General features: G+C 47.2%; 2 protein-coding genes across 2 annotated transcripts; both read left to right on the plus strand.

Annotated features, from left to right (window-relative positions):
• Positions 1-495: 495 nt before the first annotated feature.
• WDR91 (WD repeat domain 91) lies at positions 496-18,920 on the plus strand. The gene is made up of 15 exons (XM_066183476.1): positions 496-644; positions 2,329-2,508; positions 3,489-3,695; positions 4,536-4,619; positions 6,741-6,865; positions 8,611-8,788; positions 9,057-9,215; positions 11,243-11,442; positions 11,894-12,044; positions 13,533-13,627; positions 13,943-14,111; positions 14,810-14,918; positions 16,378-16,490; positions 17,223-17,420; positions 18,287-18,920. The coding sequence occupies exons 1-15, from the start codon at positions 522-524 to the stop codon at positions 18,449-18,451; spliced, it is 2,256 nt and encodes a 751-aa protein (XP_066039573.1). The 5' UTR covers positions 496-521; the 3' UTR covers positions 18,452-18,920.
• Positions 18,921-20,723: 1,803 nt separating this feature from the next.
• Positions 20,724-21,958, plus strand: CYREN (cell cycle regulator of NHEJ). Its single transcript, XM_066183480.1, has 3 exons — positions 20,724-20,933; positions 21,027-21,093; positions 21,446-21,958. The coding sequence occupies exons 1-3, from the start codon at positions 20,815-20,817 to the stop codon at positions 21,677-21,679; spliced, it is 420 nt and encodes a 139-aa protein (XP_066039577.1). The 5' UTR covers positions 20,724-20,814; the 3' UTR covers positions 21,680-21,958.
• Positions 21,959-22,151: the final 193 nt, after the last annotated feature.

A 22,151-nucleotide genomic window follows, 5' to 3' on the forward strand; every position in this document is an offset into this window, starting at 1 on the left:
GCCTGAGGCGCCCCCCTGGAAAAGCCCTTCCCGGCCTTCCACTGGATTAATGCCCCCTGCCTCGCTACCAACCGCAAGCACACCCTAGAGGTATGAGTGCCCGCCCCCGCTGCTCCTTCTGAGGTCGGGCGGGACAGGCCGGCCGGGGGAAGCCCGTGAGGCGCCGCGCCGGGTCCCTCTGGGATCGCTCAGACTATCAATCAATCGATCAATCCATTCGCACCGCCCGGACCCCGCCCCCGCCGCCGCGCCTCTGCCGCCCGCGCCAAGCAACACGTGGCGGACGGCCAATCGGCACGCAGCCGGTGCCCGGCGGCGGCCAATCAGAAGGCGGGATAAACGCGGGCTGGAGGCGCCAGCGGGGTGGGGCGTGGGGCAGGGCAAGAGAAGGGAAGAGGCGGAAGGGGGGGGCGGGCAAGGCACGCTGGGAGCTGTAGTCCCCCTAGCGTTGGGCTGGGCCGGGTCGGGCCATCCCCGCCCCGCCCGTGGGCGGGCGGAGCCGGCGGCGCCGCGGGGCCCCCATGGCGGCGGCGGCGGAACGCACGGACGAGTTGGTGCGGGAATATCTGCTCTTCCGCGGCTTCACCGCCGCCCTGAAGCAGCTGGACGCCGAGATCAAGGCGGACCGGGAGAAGGGTTTCCGGGTGAGTGGCGACCGCGTCCCCGTTCCCGGCGGGGCGCTGGGCGCGGGTACCCCGGGGAGGACGCGCTCCCCGGGCGGGCCGCGGGCGCCTCTCCGCGCTCCAGGGGCTGGGCGAGGGGTGCGGGCCTGGCGGCGGGGGGAGCCCTCGCAGTTCTCCGCGGGAGCGGCCGCCCCGGCCCCGGTGGGCTGGGCTGGGCGCCGGGGCCCGGCCGGCCGTAGGGGCGGGATCCCCGCATCCCGGGGGCGCCCGGCCCGCCCTGCCGCCGCCTTTGGGCGCGCAGCCTCCTGACGGGGACTTGTAGCCGCTTGAAGGCTTCCCTCCCTCCCGGCTCCGGAGCTCCGTCAGCGCAGGACAGGGCGCTCCATGCCCTCGGCTGCCTTCCGAACCGGGGGCTGCGGTTCCCGGCAGCCGCCCCGCGCCGCTGGCCAGCCCGGCCGTCTGTGGACCCCGCGTCCGACCTGTGACCGCCAGCGGATCCTCGGCTTCGAGACGAGAACAGAGGAGACCTGCTGACCGAGAGGGCAGGAAGACATTCTTTAACCTGCATCTCTTCTCGCTCATGAGATTTTTATCCAGCGGCTTTACGGCTCAGCTCTTCAGTTAGTACGTGTTGAGTACCAGCTGCCTTGACTAAACTGTGGAAATCGGCACAGAATTTTCCAGTCTTAAAAATACAGTTTCAGTCCTTTGTGAGCTTCGTATTCCTGTGGCAACACCTTTGGCCACCAAATGTAGTGCTTTGAACAGTCAGATTTTTCTTTGACCAGCGATATAAGCACTACTTTTATCATTAATAAAGCACATTGCTTTTATTTTTTAAAACACCAGCATTTTGCTAATGTTTAGAGGTCGGCAAACAGCTGACTTAATCAGAACTGTTGTCCAAGAAGGGTCTGCTGGGGTCACAAACTTCAGTTTTCTATATCTGTAGGAAGCCACAGAGATAAAAGTTGGGTATGTCCTAAAATGCTAACTGATGAGGGGAGAGCAAACCACATGTAAAACAGTCTTTGATTTTGTACAGGATGCAGTTTTTTCTTTTTCTAATGCCTGTCTTGGCCATCAGAAACAACTGAACAAAAAGTCTATTCCCATGCCACCATTCTGCCTTATTCATGTTGCAGAAATGATTTCCAAAGAGACATAATGACTGAGAAAAATCCTTTTACAAAATTTTATGCCTGTCCTGTTAGTAAATGATGTTACTAAAGATAAAGGTGCTTCAAAGATTGCAGTAGAGCAGAACTGACTTACTCTTTCTGTTGGCTAAATGCAGGTATTTTTCCTTTTAGTCTAAAAATAATACTTCTTTTTTCAGGTGCTGCACTTGAGTTTTCAATATTAAATCACATTAATTTTTTTTATTTTCAACTGACTCTTAAAAGAGGTAGAAAGTTTTGCTTACTTGCAAGAAAATCCATCAACTGGATTCAACAAAATGTGATACTTCTGTCAAAATCTGTCTATGCTCTGTCATATTTCTTTTCCCTTCATTTGCAAAGTGCTGCAGAGTGGAAGGAGGCCAATACAAAATGCAGAGTGTTTCCAGGATTAGAAAACAACTAATGCATAAGGATCCTACCGTAACTACTTACGCAGTTAAAGCTCAGCGCTAAGTTACAGGAAGTCTTGTGCCTCAAGAGCCTTCACATGACTGAAGTCTTCCCTGTTTTGCCCTCTTTAGGTGGATAAGATAGTGGACCAGCTGCAGCAGTTTGTTCAGAGCTACGATCTGGCTGCCCTGCGGGATTACTGGGGTTATCTGGACCAACGCCTTTTCAGCCGTTTGGAGGACGTGTATCGGCCCACAGTGAACAAGCTCAAAACCAGCTTATTCCGATACTACCTTGTCCATGCTATTCAGGTACTGTTGGCTGTTTAGGCTTCTGCTTTATAAAGGTCCTGGTCTTTGAAAGGAGTAAACTACCCTTGTGAGCCTCTGCCAGGCCTGCTGGATTAGGAACAAGCAGTTCATGTGTCATGATTAGGAGTGTGGTATGGAGTTTGATGCAGACTCACGTGACAAGCTTGTGTGCAGGATAGGGAAACTTGGGCAAGAGGGAAACGTGGTTTGCTGTGTGCAAGATGTTTGCACTCACATAAAGACAGATTTCCCTCAGAAAATATAACAGTACTGCTAGCTCAGTCCTGCTCAGTTAACTTAGATACTGGCAGAGAGCACAAGATTCAAGCCAGAACAAGGAAATGTGGGAGAGAAAATGAATGTCTTTTTGCTTGCTTTGAATAGAACAGAAAATAATGAGCTTAAAATGGAACAGAAATTTTCTGTTCAAACCCTGGAAAGTCAATGGAGTATATTCTCTCCTTGATTCTTCTTGGTTCCATTCCCTTACTGTTGGTGGAGGAGTCAAAATCTCATGCATCTTTCCAGAAGTGTGTTTTTTCATAGTTTGTTTTGCCATGTGCTTACCCTGAGGCATGACAGTCCTATCTGAATAACGTGTCAGATGGAAACCTTTTCAAGCAGCATCTGCTGTAGACTTGAGTAATTTGAATTATACTTTGGTCCTGCATATGAATGCTCCAGTCTCACGTCTGTACGCTCTGCACTGGTTTAACTGAAAATCAGTGTGTTTGGTTCGGTTGGTCTCAGCCTTTAAACAGGATTGTGGTGACTAGAAAGAAGGTTGGATTAAGTGCATTTGTGAGCTTTTCCCAGTGTATTTGGGATTCTTTTGTTTCCTGGTGTATCTGTAACCAACCGCTTGTGTCAGGGTGGTGAAAATAGTTGTTATTGTGTTCTTAACAAAAAGCAGATGCTCCTAGACCTAATCTGGTGGCATTAATGGAACTGTGAGCTCTGTTCTTCTTGCTGTGTTTCAGAATGGCCGCAATGACAAGGCGCAAGAGTTTTTCCTCAAGCAGGCCTCTGAGCTCCAGAACCAGGCGGAGTGGAAAGATTGGTTTGTCCTGCCCTTCCTCCCTGCTCCAGACTCCAACCCCACCTTTGCTACCTATTTCTCGCGCCAGTGGGCAGATACGTTCATTGTGTCTCTGCACAACTTCCTGAGCGTCTTATTTCAGTGCATGCATATCCTTTTTTGCAACTAATAGTTAAATCTCCCTTGCCCTGGTGTTATATTTTAAACAGTCATGCCAAGGATATAGTACTGTGGAACTTCCTGCTTTCAGGTGATTTTTTACAGCCAAGACTTAGTAGAAAGTTGGTGTTTACCAGAGGATGTTGGAGTAATTATTGCTCAATTATCTGATGATATGTTGTATTCCCTGGGCAAAACAGTTGTGGTCGTTGCTGATGCAGATTCATCCTGATGCTAGTGACTAGAAATCTTGTGTGCATCTTGTTCTGAAATGGTTTTACTCTTTGCTTAACATAGTACAAAACAGGCATACAACCTTGGGTCATAATCTGTAACTGTACTGGCGTCTTCTGTTAGATCCTTCTTTGGGTACAGTATGTTCACAACATTGCCTAGTGACAGCTCATTATAATAGAGTAGTTGATTGTTGGCAGAAATAAGTTTTTTGCCCCATGCTACAGAGTTCTGTCTTACTTGTTTGGTGATGGGCAGGCTTATGCTGCAGCTGGAATACAGCTCATATTGAACTGTTTCTTCTGTGTACAGTAAAGCAGTAACAGAACCTGTCTTGCCTTCCACTTCTGACTCTAAAAAGAAATCTAAATATCCTTGCCAAGTCCGCATGAAGTAGTTTGTGCAACAGCAAAGTAAAAAGTTGGCTTAAGTAGTTCAGCTGTTGCTAATCTTCTGGTCATGCACGTACTTTTTGCTTATTGTATGGACTGGGGAGCTTTGTTTTTACAGATAAATGGCCAATATGGAGTGCTGGCTTTTAGGATTAAGCCAGGTGCACGCAAGTTATTGCCTCGATGTTCTTTAACGTTGCTTACCAGTTCCAGTTATACTGAACTTTGAAGCTGAATGTCTCAGGAGCAGTCTCATACAAGAAGAAAATGAATCGTTGCGGCATAAGGTCAGAACTGAGGTCACTCTTTAGCTGCTGACTGTGTGATGTGAGTTTTGTAAAATTGATTCCATCCATTTGAGAGCATTGTAAGAGCTCTGTTTGGTGCAGTTATTCTAAGGCAGATTCTTTCAGTCTTTTATTTTTCAATTGTGTCCAGTAGACTTAGGGTTGTGATCATATTGTGAAATGTGTGTTTAGGATATTCCTGTCCCTCTGCTGGAAGTGATTGTCTCCCCTCCTTGTGCTGTCTGACAGGTGACTGAATACTATACAGACTCCTTTTCTGTTACACTTTAGAGTCAAAACAAGGTGAAACTGGTGGCTTGTTAAGGGTATATGTTGTAGAGTTATAGAATGGGTTGGAAGGGAGATATGGCTGATTTTGTGAATAGTATTCGGTCACTTCCAGATTTTAGCTGATAGAGCAGTAAATTCTGGCAAAGAGACAGAAACTGTTACTTCTGAAATGGCTCCTTCAACATGTTTGATGTGCACTTTAGACCAACTAATAGAAATGTGGATGTCTGTTTCTCAGCTCTAGATCTTACAGTAAACGAAACCATAAGAAGGGTCTGTTGGTTCAGACAAGATGTTGCCCAGCTCCATGTCTTGTGTTTGACCATATCATCAACAGATACTTAGGAAAAGGGTGTAATAAGGGTCAGTAATATCCAAGCATAACTTCTGTTAGAGAAATTTATGAAATCTGCAGTTTAAGAACTTTCTAAACCATAGATCACTTGTGGATGATCACATACAAGTAGGAAGGCCTATTCATGTAAGCAGAACTTTAATTTCACTTCCTCAGACATACCAAGAAAAGCTCTTTCTATATGAATACTTCAGTAAAGTTTGTTACAGAACACTGTGTATGTTACAAAACATTTTTGCATGTTGTGTTTCCTGTTTGTACTGTTTTAATAGCTGTTCAACACTGTCCTAAAAATTGAAGTAAAATAGAATAATTGATTTCAAAAAGGAGGCAGTTTTTGGGCAAAAACCCCAAGATTTATCACTGTGTACGGTATGGAGTTAGTACGTCAGTCAAACATTGACAGGAGAGTTCTGCAAAGATGGTCAGTAAATAAGGACAGAGGATAAAATATGTTTTGAAATAGAGCTCTTTTATTTCCTCAAATTTTGTATTCTTTGCTTTTAGTCAAATTAAAGCTATGGTTTGTGTTTTACGTGTTGGCTGATATAATTTGCAGTCTGGATAAGATTTTTCTGGCAAATTGACAGAAGTAAAACTAGACTTTCCCTTTTAGTCAACTACTCAGGTCAGAGGGGGACCCAGCTACCTCTAGAATACAGGTTTTAAGAAAGGATGTCAATAAATATTGAATTTTATGCCAGCTGAAATGAAGTAGTGATTCTGTTTTATGCTCCTGAAACAATGCAAATACAGAAATAGCAACATAGTATTTAAGGAAAGAAAGTATAGGATGAAAAATGAGCTTTAGAAATCTATATTAAAAAGAAAAAGAAATGTATCTGAAAAACAAATGTACTGAAACAGAAAAGCTGGAGGAACTGTTCTTGTGAGTAAGAGTCACAGGCATAAACCACTTCTGTTCCAGAAAGCTGCATCCTGAGGTTCCTCTCTGCTGAAGGGAAAAAGAGATGGTTTTCTTTCTCCATAATGTAGGGAAAAGTCTCACTCTCATGCTTTGGAAGGGGTTGCACAGGGTATGGAGCTGGATTTCAGGGTGACCTGGTTTCACTGACCTTGGTACACCCTGCCAGTTCAGCAAACCCTTGGCTGTGGGAAGAAAATTATCTTCTAGGCTCCATGCCTGCATTGCCTTGGCCTCAGACTGCCTGCATAGAGAGGGACTGGTAAGCACTGCCCTACCCAGCTCTTGTTTCCCAGCACCACTAAAGTCCCCACAGGGACAGCCTGAGGAGAGGAGTGAAGGGTTTTAAGTAGGCTCCATTTTCATGTGAGTAAAGTACTGATTGTTTTGACTAATTGGACTAATGTGGTGCTCAGCCAATCAGCGCAACTTTTTTCCTTCCCCACCCTTCTAGAGCTGTTGAAATAAAAGGAGTAAACAAGTTCAGTGAGTGGGAGGGAGGTGAATGTCAGTGATTGTGTGTTTATTTGGCTCTTTTCTCTTGTTGTAGCTGTTTGCTCTGCAGGCTGAATCCTCCAGAATGAAGAAAGAGGAACTGGAGGTAGAACAAACAGTCATGCATCACAAGTTGCCTGCATATGTGGCCAACATGGATCGACTAGGGGACTCTGAACTGTGAGTGCCTGCAGGAGAAGAGATGGGAACAGGCTATGCTGCCTTTGTTGGGTCAGGGAGGTTCCTGGAGGGTCATTTCCACGTGCCCTGCCCTGGGATTCAATGCAGAAAGACATCCAGGCAGAAATTATTACCTAAGTAGGTTTAATGGAATTCATGACAGGTGTCTCTCCCATCATTTGGGAGGTTCTTGCAAACCAGTGAGAGCCCAGGCACGCATGGAAGTGATTCTGCTCTGCTGTCAGCATTGCACCGAGGTGTTCTGGGCATCTAGGGCACTGGTAGCAGTATACCTGCAGTATTGCTTCAATGAAGTGGATTGTCTCTTGATTCCAGTTTACTTGAGTGCCTGCAGTGCCATAGGTGAATGCCCTGTGTTGTTTTGTAGATACTGTATGACCCAAAGTGATCATTGCACAAGGATGTTTTCTTGCTTTTGCAAAGTTAAGGGAAAAGGAGCTTCACCTCTTTGAGGCTCAGTTATGCACAGAATTCCTCATGAACTTGCTGCAGTTAAAAGTGCATTTTGTGGCTACATCTATTTTATTCCTATCTCTGGAATTTAGGCAACATACGCAGTGATACAGCTTCTTTAACTGTTATTTTTTTATCCCAGTACAGGATAGGAATAGGATTGATTAAATTATCCTGTTGCCAGTGACAGATAGAAGTTGTAGCAGGTACTACACACAAAATGTTTTAATCTAAAATTTGTCTGATTAAATAGACTTAAGTGTCTGTTGAACTATCTTGATAACTGCTCTGCAGTCTTTGCACAGGACAGGCTACAGAGCTTAGTTTGTGATATGATTTTTTTCACTATGTGGAAAGCCCTGATGCTATCTGCATGTATGGAGGAGTGTGACATGAGGGATGGGGTAATTTAATTCCTCTATTTATTTTTGTCCATTTGAATTAGAAAAACATGCCTAAGAAGTGGCATTTCTTGCATGTGCAGCTTGTCTCTTAGTCTGTGGGCCAGTTCTGGTGGCTTATTTTCATGTCTCTGCTTAATCCAAAGCCCAGCTTTGGTAGAACAGTTCCATCCTTGAAGAGTGGATAGAGACAGTGAAGTTTATTGTGTCCCCCTTGCCCTTACTGCCACTCTGCTCTCAGAGGAAGCTGTAGCAGAGTGAGGTCACACAGTTATGTTCTGGGAAGCAGCTGCTGCTCTTGCCATTGTGGACTGAGAAGGGAGGTGTTTATAATCATAGAAATGGGCTGTAGCTCTCTTAGTTTCTTTGGTACTGGATTTTGAGATATTGAGGGCCTGTGCTGTAAAATTGTTGCACATAACTTGCTGATTATCAAAGGATGTTCTGTGAAGCATTGGATGCTGAATGTCTCTCAAAATAGGTCTGTTTTATTCTTTGAATTGGAAATCTCATCTGAGTAAGTTCTACAGAAATCTGACTTCCCCTTAGGGTCTTTCTAAACAAACCAGATGGAGTGGAAGGAGTTTTAGGTGGCCCTACAGGGGATTTAGCAACAGTTTGAGCTCACTGTCTCACTGGCATCTCTGAGAAGTGAGCTTTTGGTTACAGCAACTATAATGACCTGCTCCAGGCACTAACAGGGTATTTTCAAATGGTTTTTGAGTGCACAGTGGTTCACTGGCTTGGAAATGAACATCTGTCTTCCAATGGTTCAAACAGCTGCCACTTCACTTAACTGGGTGGTCTTTGATCAGGATGCCTTTCTACACTTTCATACTCTATTTGGTGGTGTTTTGTTTTTTTCATTAGTGATATGACCTACAATCAGAGGAGTACAGCACATTCTCTTCAATCCCGGGGAGGCTTTCTGTCCTCTTTTCTCTCCCAGAGTAAAAAGGGCCCTTCCAGACCAACCCATTCAAGTGGGGCTTCTCCACTGCAGACTAGCAGTATACTGCTGGGGAAGAAAGAACCAACAAATCACCAGGTAATTCTCAACTGAAAGTTGCTCAGTCTCCAAGGAGTTAACTTGCAGCATGGCACTGCTCCAAGCTTTTGCTTCCACCTGAAAAATTAAATGTCCTTTCCTGCCTTGCAAATGTATGCTGGGCCTGAATGCAGCACAAGAACAGCTATTGTTTTCTAAGAGCTTTTGGAGCCCTTGCAGATGCTTGGTTGCTTTGCTGCTTCTTTTGCTCTTTGTTCTACAGCCTACTAGGAGTATAACTTTGCCCAGTCACTTCTCTGCCTTCCAGAGTGCCAAAGGAAAAGAAGGAACAGTGAGCTGTAAGGATGGGAAGAGTCACTTCAGTGGTTTAGCGGCAGGCGAGTCCAGTTCTCTGCAGCAGCGGCAGAAGCGCTTGCAAGAGCATGGGAAAGAAAGGAAGGAGCTGTTGTCAAAAGGGACCTTCCAGGTACTGCACTGCAAGGCTGGGAAGCAGAAGGCTTGTATTTCTGTAAAACTAAGTTGTTAAACAAGTGCAAGTGTTTCCTTTAAGCTTTGGAATTGCTTGTCAGAAATAACTGTATCAAAGGTTAATGTCTGTAGTTAATCAACTCCTTCTGCACTTGGTTTATTTATGTCCCTGGAAGTTAATCAGTATTGGTATTTCAAATGGAGGAAGAGTTATCTTTTGTCTCCATGTTTTCCAACAGCCTGGTCCTGAGGCTTCATTAAGGTTTCATTCACTTTTAATGGTTGTGTTCAAATACTTGTTAAAATCCCCATTCCTCAGTGGTCATGAACTTGGCTCACTCATCCAGCCGAAATGAATTCTCTTCCTGTATGTTCTTATGCTGGTTTATGCAGGCTCTGTGTGGGGCAATGAAAACTTAGAGAAAATTTTTCTGGATAGGAATGGAAATTGCTTTCCTAGCAACATTTGCTCTTTGGAATTTTTTTGCACTTCATTGTTGCAGTTTTGCCTGGGGGTGTGCCCTGCTTTAAAGTCTAATGAAACAATAAAACTGTCCTGGATTTTAACTGCTGCAGGTCAGCACACTACATCTGTTCACCAGTGTGTTGTCCAGCTTTCAGCAGCCATGTTGTCAAAAAATACAGAGCACAGGCAGCATCTCAGCCCTTGTTATTTTATCTCTATGGGACATTCTGCCTTGTGGAGAGACAGTGCTGAGGGACTGTTGCCTGTTGGCCAGTGTGTGGCTGTTCTGTGTGTGGGAGCACTGGTTAAAGAGATGTTACTTTATCACTCAGCGTTTAAGGCCTTGAGAGAACTTTTTTTATTCATGGTTCATCTAAGAGCATTGATTGGAAAATTGCAAGGCCCGATTTCCCAGTAAGTTTCCTTTGACTTTCCTTTTTCTACAATGTTCCAGGTTAAGGCAGTGATTTTTGGGCTGTGTAAAGATTGCTTGTGCTCTTGTGGGAGCTTGATACTCTTTAACTTTCTCTGGTACTCAAAGCATGGGAGCAAAAAGGAAACTGAAAGGTGGCACTGTTCCTTTCACATAGTGTCATTTGCTGGTTGTTACCTCCCCACATTAACTAGCAGAATAATTCTTGGATTTATATCCCAATCTTTTCCAGCTCTGTGATTTCAGACGATTTGATTATGCAGTGCTTGGTCCATTGGTCCTGATGAGAAGCTACTGTAAATTAGGCAGGCATGTGTTACAGAACAGGAATTCATAACCATCAATACCAATACCATTTTGGGGATATTTAATTTTCACAGGATGGTTTATTAAAAAAATGCTAGCAGATTATTTACCACCTTATGTGCTGTATCTGCTTCTTGTTCAACTTCCGGTGGTAAGGGAAGACTAAGCTGCTTCCAAATATTTCTTCAGTGCAGATCTTGTCTCATCCAGATACTGTCACCTCCTAAAACTCCATTTGTCCTGTCTGCCCTGTCAAATTGGATTTTAAGCTTTTGGACTAATGTGTCAGCTCTACTGTTGTCATCAGTCAGTTGGCTGCAGTGGTAGCTGCAGTGTGCACAGTCTAAATCTCTGGCAGATGAAGATAATCCATCCCCTGGGGCTTGAGAGCTAAATTTTTTTGCAGATTTGCTGAACTGCATATTATACAGGCTTAACTTATATTGCTGAATGCAAGAATTCTTGAAATATGTTGATATACTTGTGAACCTGTGCTCTAATGGCATGTAAATGGGCCTCTGATGTTGGCTGAGGTATGCTAGAAATGTTGTGGTTCTTTTAATTCTTACAGGAAAATATATAGCTGGGCATGTGAAGGGGGATACAAGGGACTCAACAACTAAGCATGTCATATTAAATAGTGCATTTGTGCAACATAAGGTCCTTGTACTCAGAAAGATCCCTGGCAGAAGGAGTGTTGGTATGACAATGCTTCTGTTTTGTTGCAGCTTCTTTTGTTTTTCTCCCAGCACCCTGTGATAGCTGGGGAGCTTGATATGGAGCTGCTTCCTTGCATTTCACACAAGATTTCTTCCATCAGGGCCAAAGTGCTGAGAAGAAAACAGATACTAGCATAGCTGAGGCAGAACCATGCTCAGAGCTGCATGCTGAGCAAACGGAGACTTCAACCAAAATGTCTGGCAGCAGCGCAGAGGCTGTGGGGGTTCGGCAGGAACAGCCTTTCATCGTCCTGAGCCAGGAGGAGTATGGGGAGCACCATTCATCCATCATGTACTGCAGGTAATGCACTGGCAGAAGAGGGCTGTCTTGTAGAAGCCTCTGCAGAAGGATCAGCTGTGTCTGGCCTCTTTCTCCCAGTGTCTGTTCTGTCCAGCATGTTGGATGTGTGCTCTCAGTTGTAGGGCAGTCAAGTTGGTGTGACTGAAAATAGCATGTAGCTTGTGCAGTGAGAATGGACAGAGATTTTTGGACAGACATTTTTATGATTGGGCAGTGCTAGCCAGGAAGAAATTCCCTTGGAAAGCAGGTATTGCTTAAGGGCATTATGCTTTGCACCTGGAGCTTAGTGTGCTTCCTTGTGCCAGTTACTGTGAAGTGAGCAGGAAGTAGTGTGAAGAAGTTCTAATTCCTGCAGGAGGAACTGGTGTGTGGCCAGGAAACGAAGGATTAGTGGGTTGCATCTAAGAATTTGAGGGAGAAAAATATCCCATCAGTTTCATTCTACACCCAGGGTTGATTGTTCTGGACGGAGGGTGGCCAGCTTGGATGTGGATGGGGTCATCAAAGTCTGGTCTTTTAACCCCATAATGCAAACGAAAGCTTCCTCCATTTCCAAATCTCCATTGCTATCCCTGGAATGGGCCACCAAGCGTGATCGGCTGGTGAGTAGTCTGCGTGTGCAGGCACAGAAGATGATTTGGGGCTGTGTTGCTACGTGTTGCATGTTTGCTTCTAGACAGCTGCATTGTGGATAAAATTGGGGCAGCAGTTAGTTTCCTCCTTTAATGGGACACAGGGAACCAAAGCCTCTAGAATGTGAGAAGAACTAGAGTGGGGAGTGTATGCTTTGTATTGAGCAAGGAGTTCACCACCACTTGCCCTGATCAGAAATTCCCAAGCTGTGGTGTGGGTACAGCTGCAGGATAGAAGTAGTGCCTTTTGAGGGAAATGCCCATCTTCACACAGATCACACAGCACCTTGTAAAGACAGGCAGAGGCAACAGCCTGTGGGAGGCCTGCAACAGAGAGCTGTGGAGCTTTACTCATACCCTGATCCAGCAGCAGAGAAGAGGTTATTGGGGGAGGGCATTTTACTTGTGCAGGTGTGAAAAAAGCTCCACAGACAGTTTTAGCCTGGTGTCTTAAGAGCTGAGGGTCTGTGTGTGTGTAATGAGCTTGGAGCTTGTTTAAATAACATGGCAGTTTAAATGCTTCCTATATCCCTTTTTCTCTAGTTCTGGTACTAGAGAGGAGCCTTAAATTAAATGCATTCCTCTGAGTTCTTGAACTCTTGCTAGTGTTTCATGCCCTCTCTTGGCAGATACAGGGCTGTATGAAAAGGCTGGCCTGCAAATGAGGCAGTATTTTTTGCATTTTGTCACTGACAATGTGTGGCTTGTTAACCCCAAAATGCCACCTTTGAAGAGCTGGTGCTACAGCTTGTCTTTTCTTTTGCTCTTAGAAAGCAAGTTGTCGATGCAGTTGTTGCACTTTGTTTATTGTGATGATGTTTCCTCTGCTTTGTGGAATTAATTTCCTTCTTGCTAACAGGAAGATTCTTCATTCTGAAGTACATGTAGGATTCACCAGCAAATTAGGCACTGAAGTGACAAAGATCTGGCTTGCTCAATTTTCTTTTATAGTGCATCTCTCCATAACTTAAATTTTAATTGAAATTGTAACACCTCTGATAAAGCATGTGTGGGCTCTCCTGGATGATTTCATCCTCTGGTGGGTGAAAGGAGTTGGCTTCCGTTTGATTTTCTCTTTAGCACACAGTTAGCAATCTTCAGCTTCTCTTTCCTTTGACCCCTAGATGTTGAGACTCCATACATGTTTTGCATCCTATAAGGTTGAGCTATGATCTAGAAAGCAGTGTTTATGCCACCTCGGTGCCTATTAGATTTTTTTCTCACTGGGAAGCAGGGTTTTTACTCTTGTCTTCTATGGCTTTGGGGTAGTCCTACTCAGCATGATTGCACAGGAAGACAGGATGTATCATAATGGAGTAATATTATTTATGCAGAATGCATACATAGAGTCTGAATGCATAAATAGAAAAAAAAGTTACCAAGTCTTGGTGGTTGTTGGCCAGCATTGTTGTACTGCTCACTCACACTCTTTCCATCTACTTCCTTGCTGGTTTCAAGCTGTTACTTGGCAGTGGGGTTGGGACGGTTCGTCTTTATGACACAGAAGCAAAGAAGAATCTCTGTGAAATCAGCATTGATGAAGACATGCCCAGGTAACTCTGGAATACTGATTTCTATATGCAAATATAAATAAATGTTGTTGGTTTTAATAGTGAACATCTCAATGTTCCTTCTGCTCTTCTGCAACTGCAGGACTATCCAGCCTTCACCTAGAGGGCAGTCCCTGCCTGAGCAGCATGAAACTGCTCAGTTAAATGGCAGACACTCAAAAACTAAGCACACGAATCCTGCCCTCCTTTACAGTGCACCCTGTCTTGCGGGGTCTTAATGGGAGGGCTCATAGGTGAGTGTTTTGCTTGAGACAGCTGCAGGGGAGAGGTGATTCAGACCATGTGCCTGTGTTTCAGGATCCTCTCGCTTGCCTGCAGCCCAAGTGGTGCCTCCTTTGTCTGCTCTGCAGCAGCCCAGAGTCTCGTCTCCCACATTGACTTCTCAGTAATCAACTCTGGGGGCAAAAGCATGAACCAAGTTCCTGGGAAGCTGCTACTGTGGGACACTAAGACGATGAAACAGCAGGTACTTGCTGGGTTTCTTTTCTTTCTCAATCTGCTTGCTGAGAATGAGTGTCTTCTGTTTCGATGTGTAGGAGCCCTCTTTCTAAATCATGCTGACTTTCTTTCCAGCACCTTTCTTTTTCCTCCTTCCTCCTTTCCCCTCTATCACATTCAGGATAAAAAATAATGTAAGTAGCTGCTGGATTGGGTGAAGCTTTTTTGTTTTATTGGTGTGTTGTGGTTTTTCTGAGGAATTCTTCAGAATAGTCCACAGCCTTTGTTCTATCCTGGCTGCACAGTTTGTGACTGGAAATATCCCAAGTGGATTGAATGATCCTTTGCTCAGAGTTTTTCCAGTTGAGCTGTACTGAAGGGTTTTCATTGCTGGTCTTTCCCTTGCCTTCCCTGTTTTTAAGTGAAGTGCTGTCCCTGACATGTAGGAGAAAGCAACATACTCAAACTAATGCCTGCCAGAGGCTGGTTTTGCAACCTTGAGGCCATGGCCAAGAAAGCTGTGGCTAGGCTGAGGTGAATTGCTGGTTTAATGTCACAGTAAAATGCCGCTGCCAGACCTTGAAGTCTGTAGTCATTAGAGGTGTAGGGCTCCAAACCAGAGTTCTTGTTACTAAATGCTATCTTTCTTTATTCCTTCCCCTGGAATTCAGCTCTTCAGCACCCCCAGCTCCATTTCTTAGCATTAATGCAGATTTTCCCTTCCAGCTGCAGTTCTCCCTGGAGCCTGAGCCCATTGCTATTAACTGCACAGCCTTCAACCACAATGGCAACCTTCTGGTCACCGGGGCTGCAGATGGGATTGTTCGTCTCTTTGGTATGGTGGAAAGGGACCTGAGGGTATTGGTTGATAGCCAGCTGTTAGGCCAGGCAGACAAGACTGGCATCCGGGCTTGTATCACAAATAGTGGGGCCAGCAGGATGAGGGAAGTCATTGTCCCCCTGCACCTGGCACTGCTGAGGTTGCACCTCAAACAGCATGTTCAGTTTTGGGCCTCTCACTACGTGAAAGACATTGCGGGGCTGGAACGTGTCAAAAGAACAAAACCAAAGCTGATGAAGGGTCTGGAGCACATGAGGAGCGGCTGCAGGAGCTGGCATTCTTTAGCTCATGGTAAAGGAAACTGAGGGGACACCTTACTGCATTCTACAACTACCTGAAAGGATGTTGTAGCCAGGTGGGGGTCAGTCTTTTCTCTCAGGTAACAAGGACAGGAAGAAACAGTCTCAAGCTGCATCAGGGAGGGTTTAGATCGGATATTAGGAAAGCTTCTATCACCAAAGGGGATTGTCAAGCACTGGAGCAGGCTGCCCAGGAGTGCTGCAGTCACCATCCCTGGAAGTATTTAAAGATATTACAGATGTGGCACTTAAGGGTATAGTTTAGTGGTGCACTTGGCTGTGTTAAAGTAGTTGGGCTTGATTATTTTGGAGGTTTTTTCTAACATAAATATTTCTGTGAAACTGAGCAGTGAGGTGGCCCCTAGTCCTCAGTTGGCTGCCCCTAGCAGGGAGGCAGCTGTAGGATATGCTTGGAGACCAGGGTGGGAGCCATTGTCTCTGCAGGAGCTCTCAGGAGTGAATTGACATAGGCTTTTTCTGGAGGACATTGGCTGGAGTGATAGTGCTGCTGGATTTGTTGTTTCTCTCCTGCGGAAGAGGAGAGTGAATTTGCCTTTAAGCCATGTGGTCTTGTGCTGTGCCAGATAGCAGTACCACTAAGAGGCTGAGTTGTGAGGAAAGCAATTAATGTGAGACCTTCCATTTGAGTGCAAGGGCTTCACATCAGTCATCCTTCTGGGAGCAATTTCCGTTTCTGAGGTTTTTGTCCTTTTCAGCCTATTCTTGCAATGAAGACAGTTCAGGCCTCTTACCTTTGAATGGGGAATCTGCTTCTGGCACAGGTGGAGGCTGCAGTCCCAGGTCTTTGGGAGGACAGAGCTGTTAGCAGCTGGGAGAATGGGCAGGATAACAAGGGGAGGAGGAGTGCCAGTGGTGCTTGGATGCAGAATGCCTGCAGTTGACAGTGGCATGTGTGAGCAGGCCTGTAAAGTTGAGTAGTTATAGATAATGAGTTTTGGGGCCAGAGTGAAAGCAGAAGTATAGGCACAGGGTGCTGGGACTGGATTGGGCTCCCCCAGGCTGGTTTGGAGGGCTGCCACAAGAGACCTCAGGAACATAAAAGGTCTCTTTTATGTTTTCATCAAAGAGATTTTTTATGTTCCTGAGGTCTCTGTGTGAGTACAAGGAGTATTCAGCACTGGTTCTCCCCTCAGATATGCAGCAGCACGAGTGTGCCATGAGCTGGAAGGCACATGATGGGGAAGTTTACTCCGTCGAGTTCAGCTATGATGAGAATACAGTCTACAGCATAGGCGAAGATGGCAAGGTAAGCTATAGATGACCTACTGGTCAACTGGCAGAGACCACTTCTGGAATCTTCTCCATATAGTGGGGACAATTGTAAAGATACGCTCAGATTCTGGATGAAATGTGGGCTGGTAATTGCAGTCTTAGGTGTGCAGTACCACCCTGCTCCATGCAATCTGCAGAGAGAGTGGCTGAAAAACGTATTAATAGTTGGAGCTGTCTTGGACCTTGTGTGCAAATCCTACTGCTGGTGACATCCCTTTCCTAGATAGTCCATGTGAGGATGGCCTTTCTCTGCCCCTGAGATCACCACATTTGAGATCTGGGATTCACAGGGAAGCATATCCTTGACCACTTTGCATAAATCTCATCAGCAGCTCCCTGTTGTTTATAATAAATACTCAATTTCTGCAGTTCCTCAGTCTCCAGCAGTAGAGGTGTGGCTCAGGGAGGGACCTTGACTGAGGAGTTAAATAATTCTCACCAGAATTCTGCATGGAGTGTGGAAGGACACATAGGCAGTACTGCTTGAGGAAGGCAGGGCATATCTTTGCCTGGAGAGAAGGCACTCTTACAACCTTTGCAGCCTGTGTTTTATTAATCTAGCCACTTAGATTAGATAGATGCCAAAAGGTCATCTTCCATTTGTGAGGAATACCCACTATTTTGCTTAAAAGCAAAAAAAGGCAACTGTACTTGCATCCCAGTTAATTTCATTATAGGCCTTTGTCATCTCTTTTTCTCATTCTAGTTTATTCAGTGGAATATCCATAAAAGTGGTTTGAAGGTGTCTGAGTATGACCTTCCCAGGGAAGCTACAGGTCCTTTTATTCTATCCGGGTACAGTGGCTACAAGCAAGTACAGTTCCCACGAGGACGACTTTTTGCTTTTGACTCTGAGGGCAATTACATGTTGACATGTTCTTCTACTGGGGGAGTAATTTTTAAGGTAAGTCTGAGAAGTGATGGGGAGTACTCTTTAAGTATCCATACAAACTCCTGTTAACTACAAGGGTGCAACAGCAGCCACTGGAAGTTCTTAAGCAGCACGTACCCATCCTTGCTCCGTCAAAGTTGCTGCTCAGTTTCACACACTCTGTATTTTAGCAGTGTATGGTGTACAGCAAGTGTTTGGGTCCTGTGTATGTAGCTGGAGTATTTGTGCTCCTTCTTAAAGCTTAGTTTTTAGTGTCCAAGTGCCTAAGACAAAGTTTTAATAATTTTTTAATATATGGATGCATGCCAGTTCAGTGCAAAATGCATGATTGTTGATAGGTGCTTATGTTCAATCTGCCTTCTGTGCCTGCTGATTCTGTGTTAGACCCAGCCTCATTCTCTTCCCTTACTGAGTACTGAAATTAAACAAAGGGTAAGGCTGAATGGTCCTGAGTGCCCAAATTTCTGTGCTTCAGTAACAAATTTTACTGATCACATGCCCATGCTCTTGCAAGGCAGATTAGATGGAATTTTCACTTTGCATCTGGGGCACTCAGAGCACCTGAACTAACACGAGCTATAGCTTAGGCTTATGTGCTTCCCATCAGAGTATGCTCTTAGCCTGCCTTGTTTAATTACTGCGGTTCAGCTAATGGCAAAAGTTGAGCTGCTTGAGAACACATGCTTCTGTAGTGAGACTGGAAGCTTCCTTTCATGTATGTGCTACACACGTGTCAGTATCTCTCTGATTTTCTGCTTACTTAAGCATGCTTTTAGAGATATGGAGTCTCTATCAGGCTTTGGCTTGTCTTGTCGGGTGCATTGCCCCCCACTGCAGAAACTTACCTCATTAAAATCTTACGCTTTCCTTCTTTTTAGTTAAATGGTGAGGAAAAGGTTCTGGAGAGCTGCCTTTCCCTGGGAGGACACCGAGCTCCAGTTGTCACAGTGGACTGGAGCACAGCCATGGACTGCGGGACGTGCCTCACTGCTTCTATGGATGGGAAAATTAAATTAACAACCTTACTGGCTCAAAAGTCTTAACCTGGACAGTACTGAAGGGGGAAAGAGCAATAGATTTGACAAAACCAGTGTTAACTCACAGGAACAAACTGCATGGGAGAGAAGGCAAAGCAAAGTCCCTCTTTGCATTGTAGCTTTTGCCTCTTGATAAATGCATCTGCCAAACCATTGTGCAACAGAATGCCAGTATGGGACTGGATCAGTGGCAGCACTGAAAAATAAGTCTCCACTAATCCATTGTGGCAGCTGGACTTCCCTCTGTTAGGGACTCTTGAGTAGCACGTGGCTAAAAGGCTGTGGTCACGTCAGGGTTCTGCAGAAGAAGTTGAGGCTGGAGGAAGCAAGCATGAGGCAGCACAGTGCATGACAATGACTCGAACTGGAAAAGCTGATGAGAAAACAGAGTATTCTTTGGGTATAACATTTGTTATGATTTTGTTAGTTTGTTTTTATTTGGGTTTTTTCCATAAAAAGAAAATATTCCCTTGCATTTGAACTCTGTGGTTTGTTCAGCAGTTGCTGCAAAACATGGAGGGTGGTGAAGGCACCCTCCTGTGCCAAGTCTCCTGCATGCAAAAAAGCCCTTGTGTTTTACCACGCGGTTCCACCACATCTGCACACCAGGGTAAACCCAGGCATCCAGGAATGAAAACAACTGCCTTTGTTTGGGCGTATTTTGTTACCTTGCTGTAGGTATCTGGCTACCAACCAGAGCAAAAATCCTGAGTCAGACTTTGAAATACTTGTGCTGGAGTTCAGAAGCTACGTAATTCCTAGCAGCTACGTGATGGTGGATAGGAGGAGGAAGGCTGAGACCAGTCTGGCCCTGCTGTATAGGGCACTCTGTCACTGGAGCTGTCTCTCCCCCTAAGCCCCCCAACGTCAGGGCAAGTGCTGTGCTCATAGTCTTTGAATGGACTAAGCACATACATTTCACCTGCTTACACATTGCCATGGAGCTTTCTGCTGCTTATGTCCTTGGCCTGTATTGGGAGTTTAATGGTACTGTTGTTCCTTGGCAGAGCATACACTGCTGGAAAATGAACAGCCATTCAGGAGCTGTATGGGTAGCCATACACATAGACAGCTGTTAAAGGGCAACACTGCTGGATACTGAAATCCTCACTACAGGCATATTCATGCTCCAGGTACCTGTTGTCCATGGAGTAACTTGCTCCTGCTGAGTACACTCATCAGAAAACTTCACGTTCCATTTCAAGGGACTCCAAGATTAACAAGTCCCCTGCCAGACTGACATTGAAATACAGGGTTTCCACCTCAGTGGGATGTGATACTAATGGTGCAGCTGCTCTTTATGCCAGTCTCAGCTAATGTCTCCTCAAATCCAGTGCTGACTTCAAACTGGCTTCAGGAATTCCCAGGGTTAATCTGGGAGGTTAGAGAGCTCTCAAATGGCAGCCTTTGTTGGCCTCTCAAAAGACCAAGAAAGATTGTGGCTGTGTTCCAAGCCCTGCAGGGTTGGCTACATTGCATAGGTGTTTTAGAATTTAGAATCACAAAATTATAGAATGGTGTGGGTCGGACGGGACCTAAAGCTCTTCTAGTTCCAACTCTGCCATGGGCATGGCCACCTTCCACTAGACCAGATTGTCCAAAGCCCCATTCAACCAGGCCTTGAACACTAACATGGATGTAGCTTTCTTCCAGATGTTATCTTCCAGCCCTCAGAGAGGGTTAAATGAGATTCCTGTAGAGACACTGCTTTCAGGTTTGCTTCACAAGTAGAACTTAAAGCAGAACAAAAACCCCCAAGCAGGGAAAGTATAAAAAACTTGCGCCACCTGAAGGCTGCTCTGCAAAATTATGCATTAGCACAACAGTGATACCGTGCCAGAAGCCGGAGGGAAGGAACGAACATGTTTTGCTAGAACAATGCTCAACATGCAGTATTCCCGGAGGGGCTTTTACTCCATCCTTGGCCCAGGCTCCCGTCGCTCCCCGGCAGAGCGGCGCTGCCGGGTCCCCCGCGGCTGCGCTGCGCGCCCAGGCCTGCAGGGGGCGCGCGGGCAGCGGCGGGCGCACTCGGGGCGTCGGCGCGGGACGCCAACGGAGCCCTCGGGGGCGGCGCCGGGCCCGGCTCGCATGGCCGCCCGCGGGGCTCGGAGGCTGGCACGGCTCGTTCCAAACGTGCCATCTGCTCCGCCGCTGGCCCAGAGTCATGTTTACTGCTTGACGGAATATTGAGGGGCGCGCAGCCTCCCTCACCGCCGGCCTGCCTGATCAGTCACGGGGCTGTGTCGTGACTCGGGTTTTAGGGCGGCTTGGGCCTGCTTTCCCAGCTCCCCTGCGCTCCCGGTCGGGCAAAGAAGCCGTCTCGGCCGTGACGGGCGGAAGGCGCCCCGGCGGCACCGCCCCGCGTGGGCATGGCAGCGGGCGCGCGGCGGCGGCAGCTGCCGGCCTGGATGGGAGCGGCGGGGGACGAGCGGGCGGCGGCGGCCCCGTCTCCCAGGGCCGGGCGGCGGCGGGCGGCGGCGGGGCGCAGGTAGCGCCGCTGTGCGGGGAAGCGGCTGGGGCGGCGGGCGGGAGGGCGAGGCCGGGCGCTGCCCGCACTGAGCGTCCCCTGTGCACTGCCCAGGCCGGCGGCGCTGTACTGCATGAACGAGGCAGAGCTGGTGGAGGTGGCCCTGGCGGTCCTGGCCGAGGTGAGCTGGGACCCCCGAGGGTGGGGACGCGGCCCTGGCCGAACCGGAGCACGGCCGGGCGGCAGAGCTTCGGAGGAAGGGCAGGGAGCGCTGCTGCCCGCGGTGCCTGGAGGCCCCTCTCTAGGCAGTTCGGAGGGCGCTGCCGGGTGCCGCATGGCTTTCCTGGCCCCCTGCTCTCTGTCCCGGCAGCGCTGCTGCCTTTGCAGCCTGCCGGGCGCTGGAGAGCAGAACCGCGGACCTGGGGCCTGGCGAGGCGTGGCTCACGGGGATGGTGGGCTGCCCTCCTAGTCCTTGGGGTGCTCCCGGCGTGAAGTCACGCACGGCCGGCCCTTGTTGTTTTCCCTCTGGTCAGAATCTGCAGTGTGAGGAAGGTGAAGAGAAGGCCCGGTCCAGGAGCGAAGAGGAGCAGGAGCTCCCACCAACACCAGACGAGGTTCCTGGAAGCACGGCCAACACGGATGGAGGCAGTGACCACGGTCCGGCACTTCCACCCCCTCCTGGTGCTGGTGCTGACGCAGAGAGGACAGGCGGGGAGGACTCAGGGGACGATGTCCTGAAATACGTCAGGGAGATCTTTTTCAGCTAACAGATCGTCTCTGACTTCCCAGAAGAGAGCACAGTGGGGAGGATGTCTCCTCCCGTGGCCCTGAGAACGGTGGGAGGAGGGCCAGGAGGGGGCTGTGCATCTACCTGCTGTGTTGGTCCCCTGTGCAGCTGGTAGGATACCCCTAAAGGCCGGAGGGGGAAAGGAAGGAGCTCTCCCACTCTGTGCTGAGCTCAGTGGGATTTGACCCCAGGTTAGGTTGTGTTCGTTTCTGGTTCACATTTCAGAGCATGGACAGATTAAAGAGGACATTTTGGTTTCTGTGAGTATCCCTTTGGTGGGTCAGTGTTGGGCATGGAGGGGAGCAGGGAGTTACTGACCTGGAAAACCTTTGCTGGCAGAGCGACATGGTCATGGTTCAGCTTTGGGGGCTCCCTTGTCCTTGTGGTCCCTCTGTCACAGCTGCAGTGGCAGGCACTTCCCATTGGGCCTGGTGCTGAATTTGCCTTCAGAC

Source organism: Chamaea fasciata, unplaced genomic scaffold (genome assembly GCF_029207755.1).
Source record: "Chamaea fasciata isolate MVZ Bird 193981 ecotype frontalis unplaced genomic scaffold, bChaFas1.0.hap1 SCAF_5, whole genome shotgun sequence".
Classification (NCBI taxonomy): Eukaryota; Metazoa; Chordata; class Aves; order Passeriformes; family Sylviidae; genus Chamaea; species Chamaea fasciata.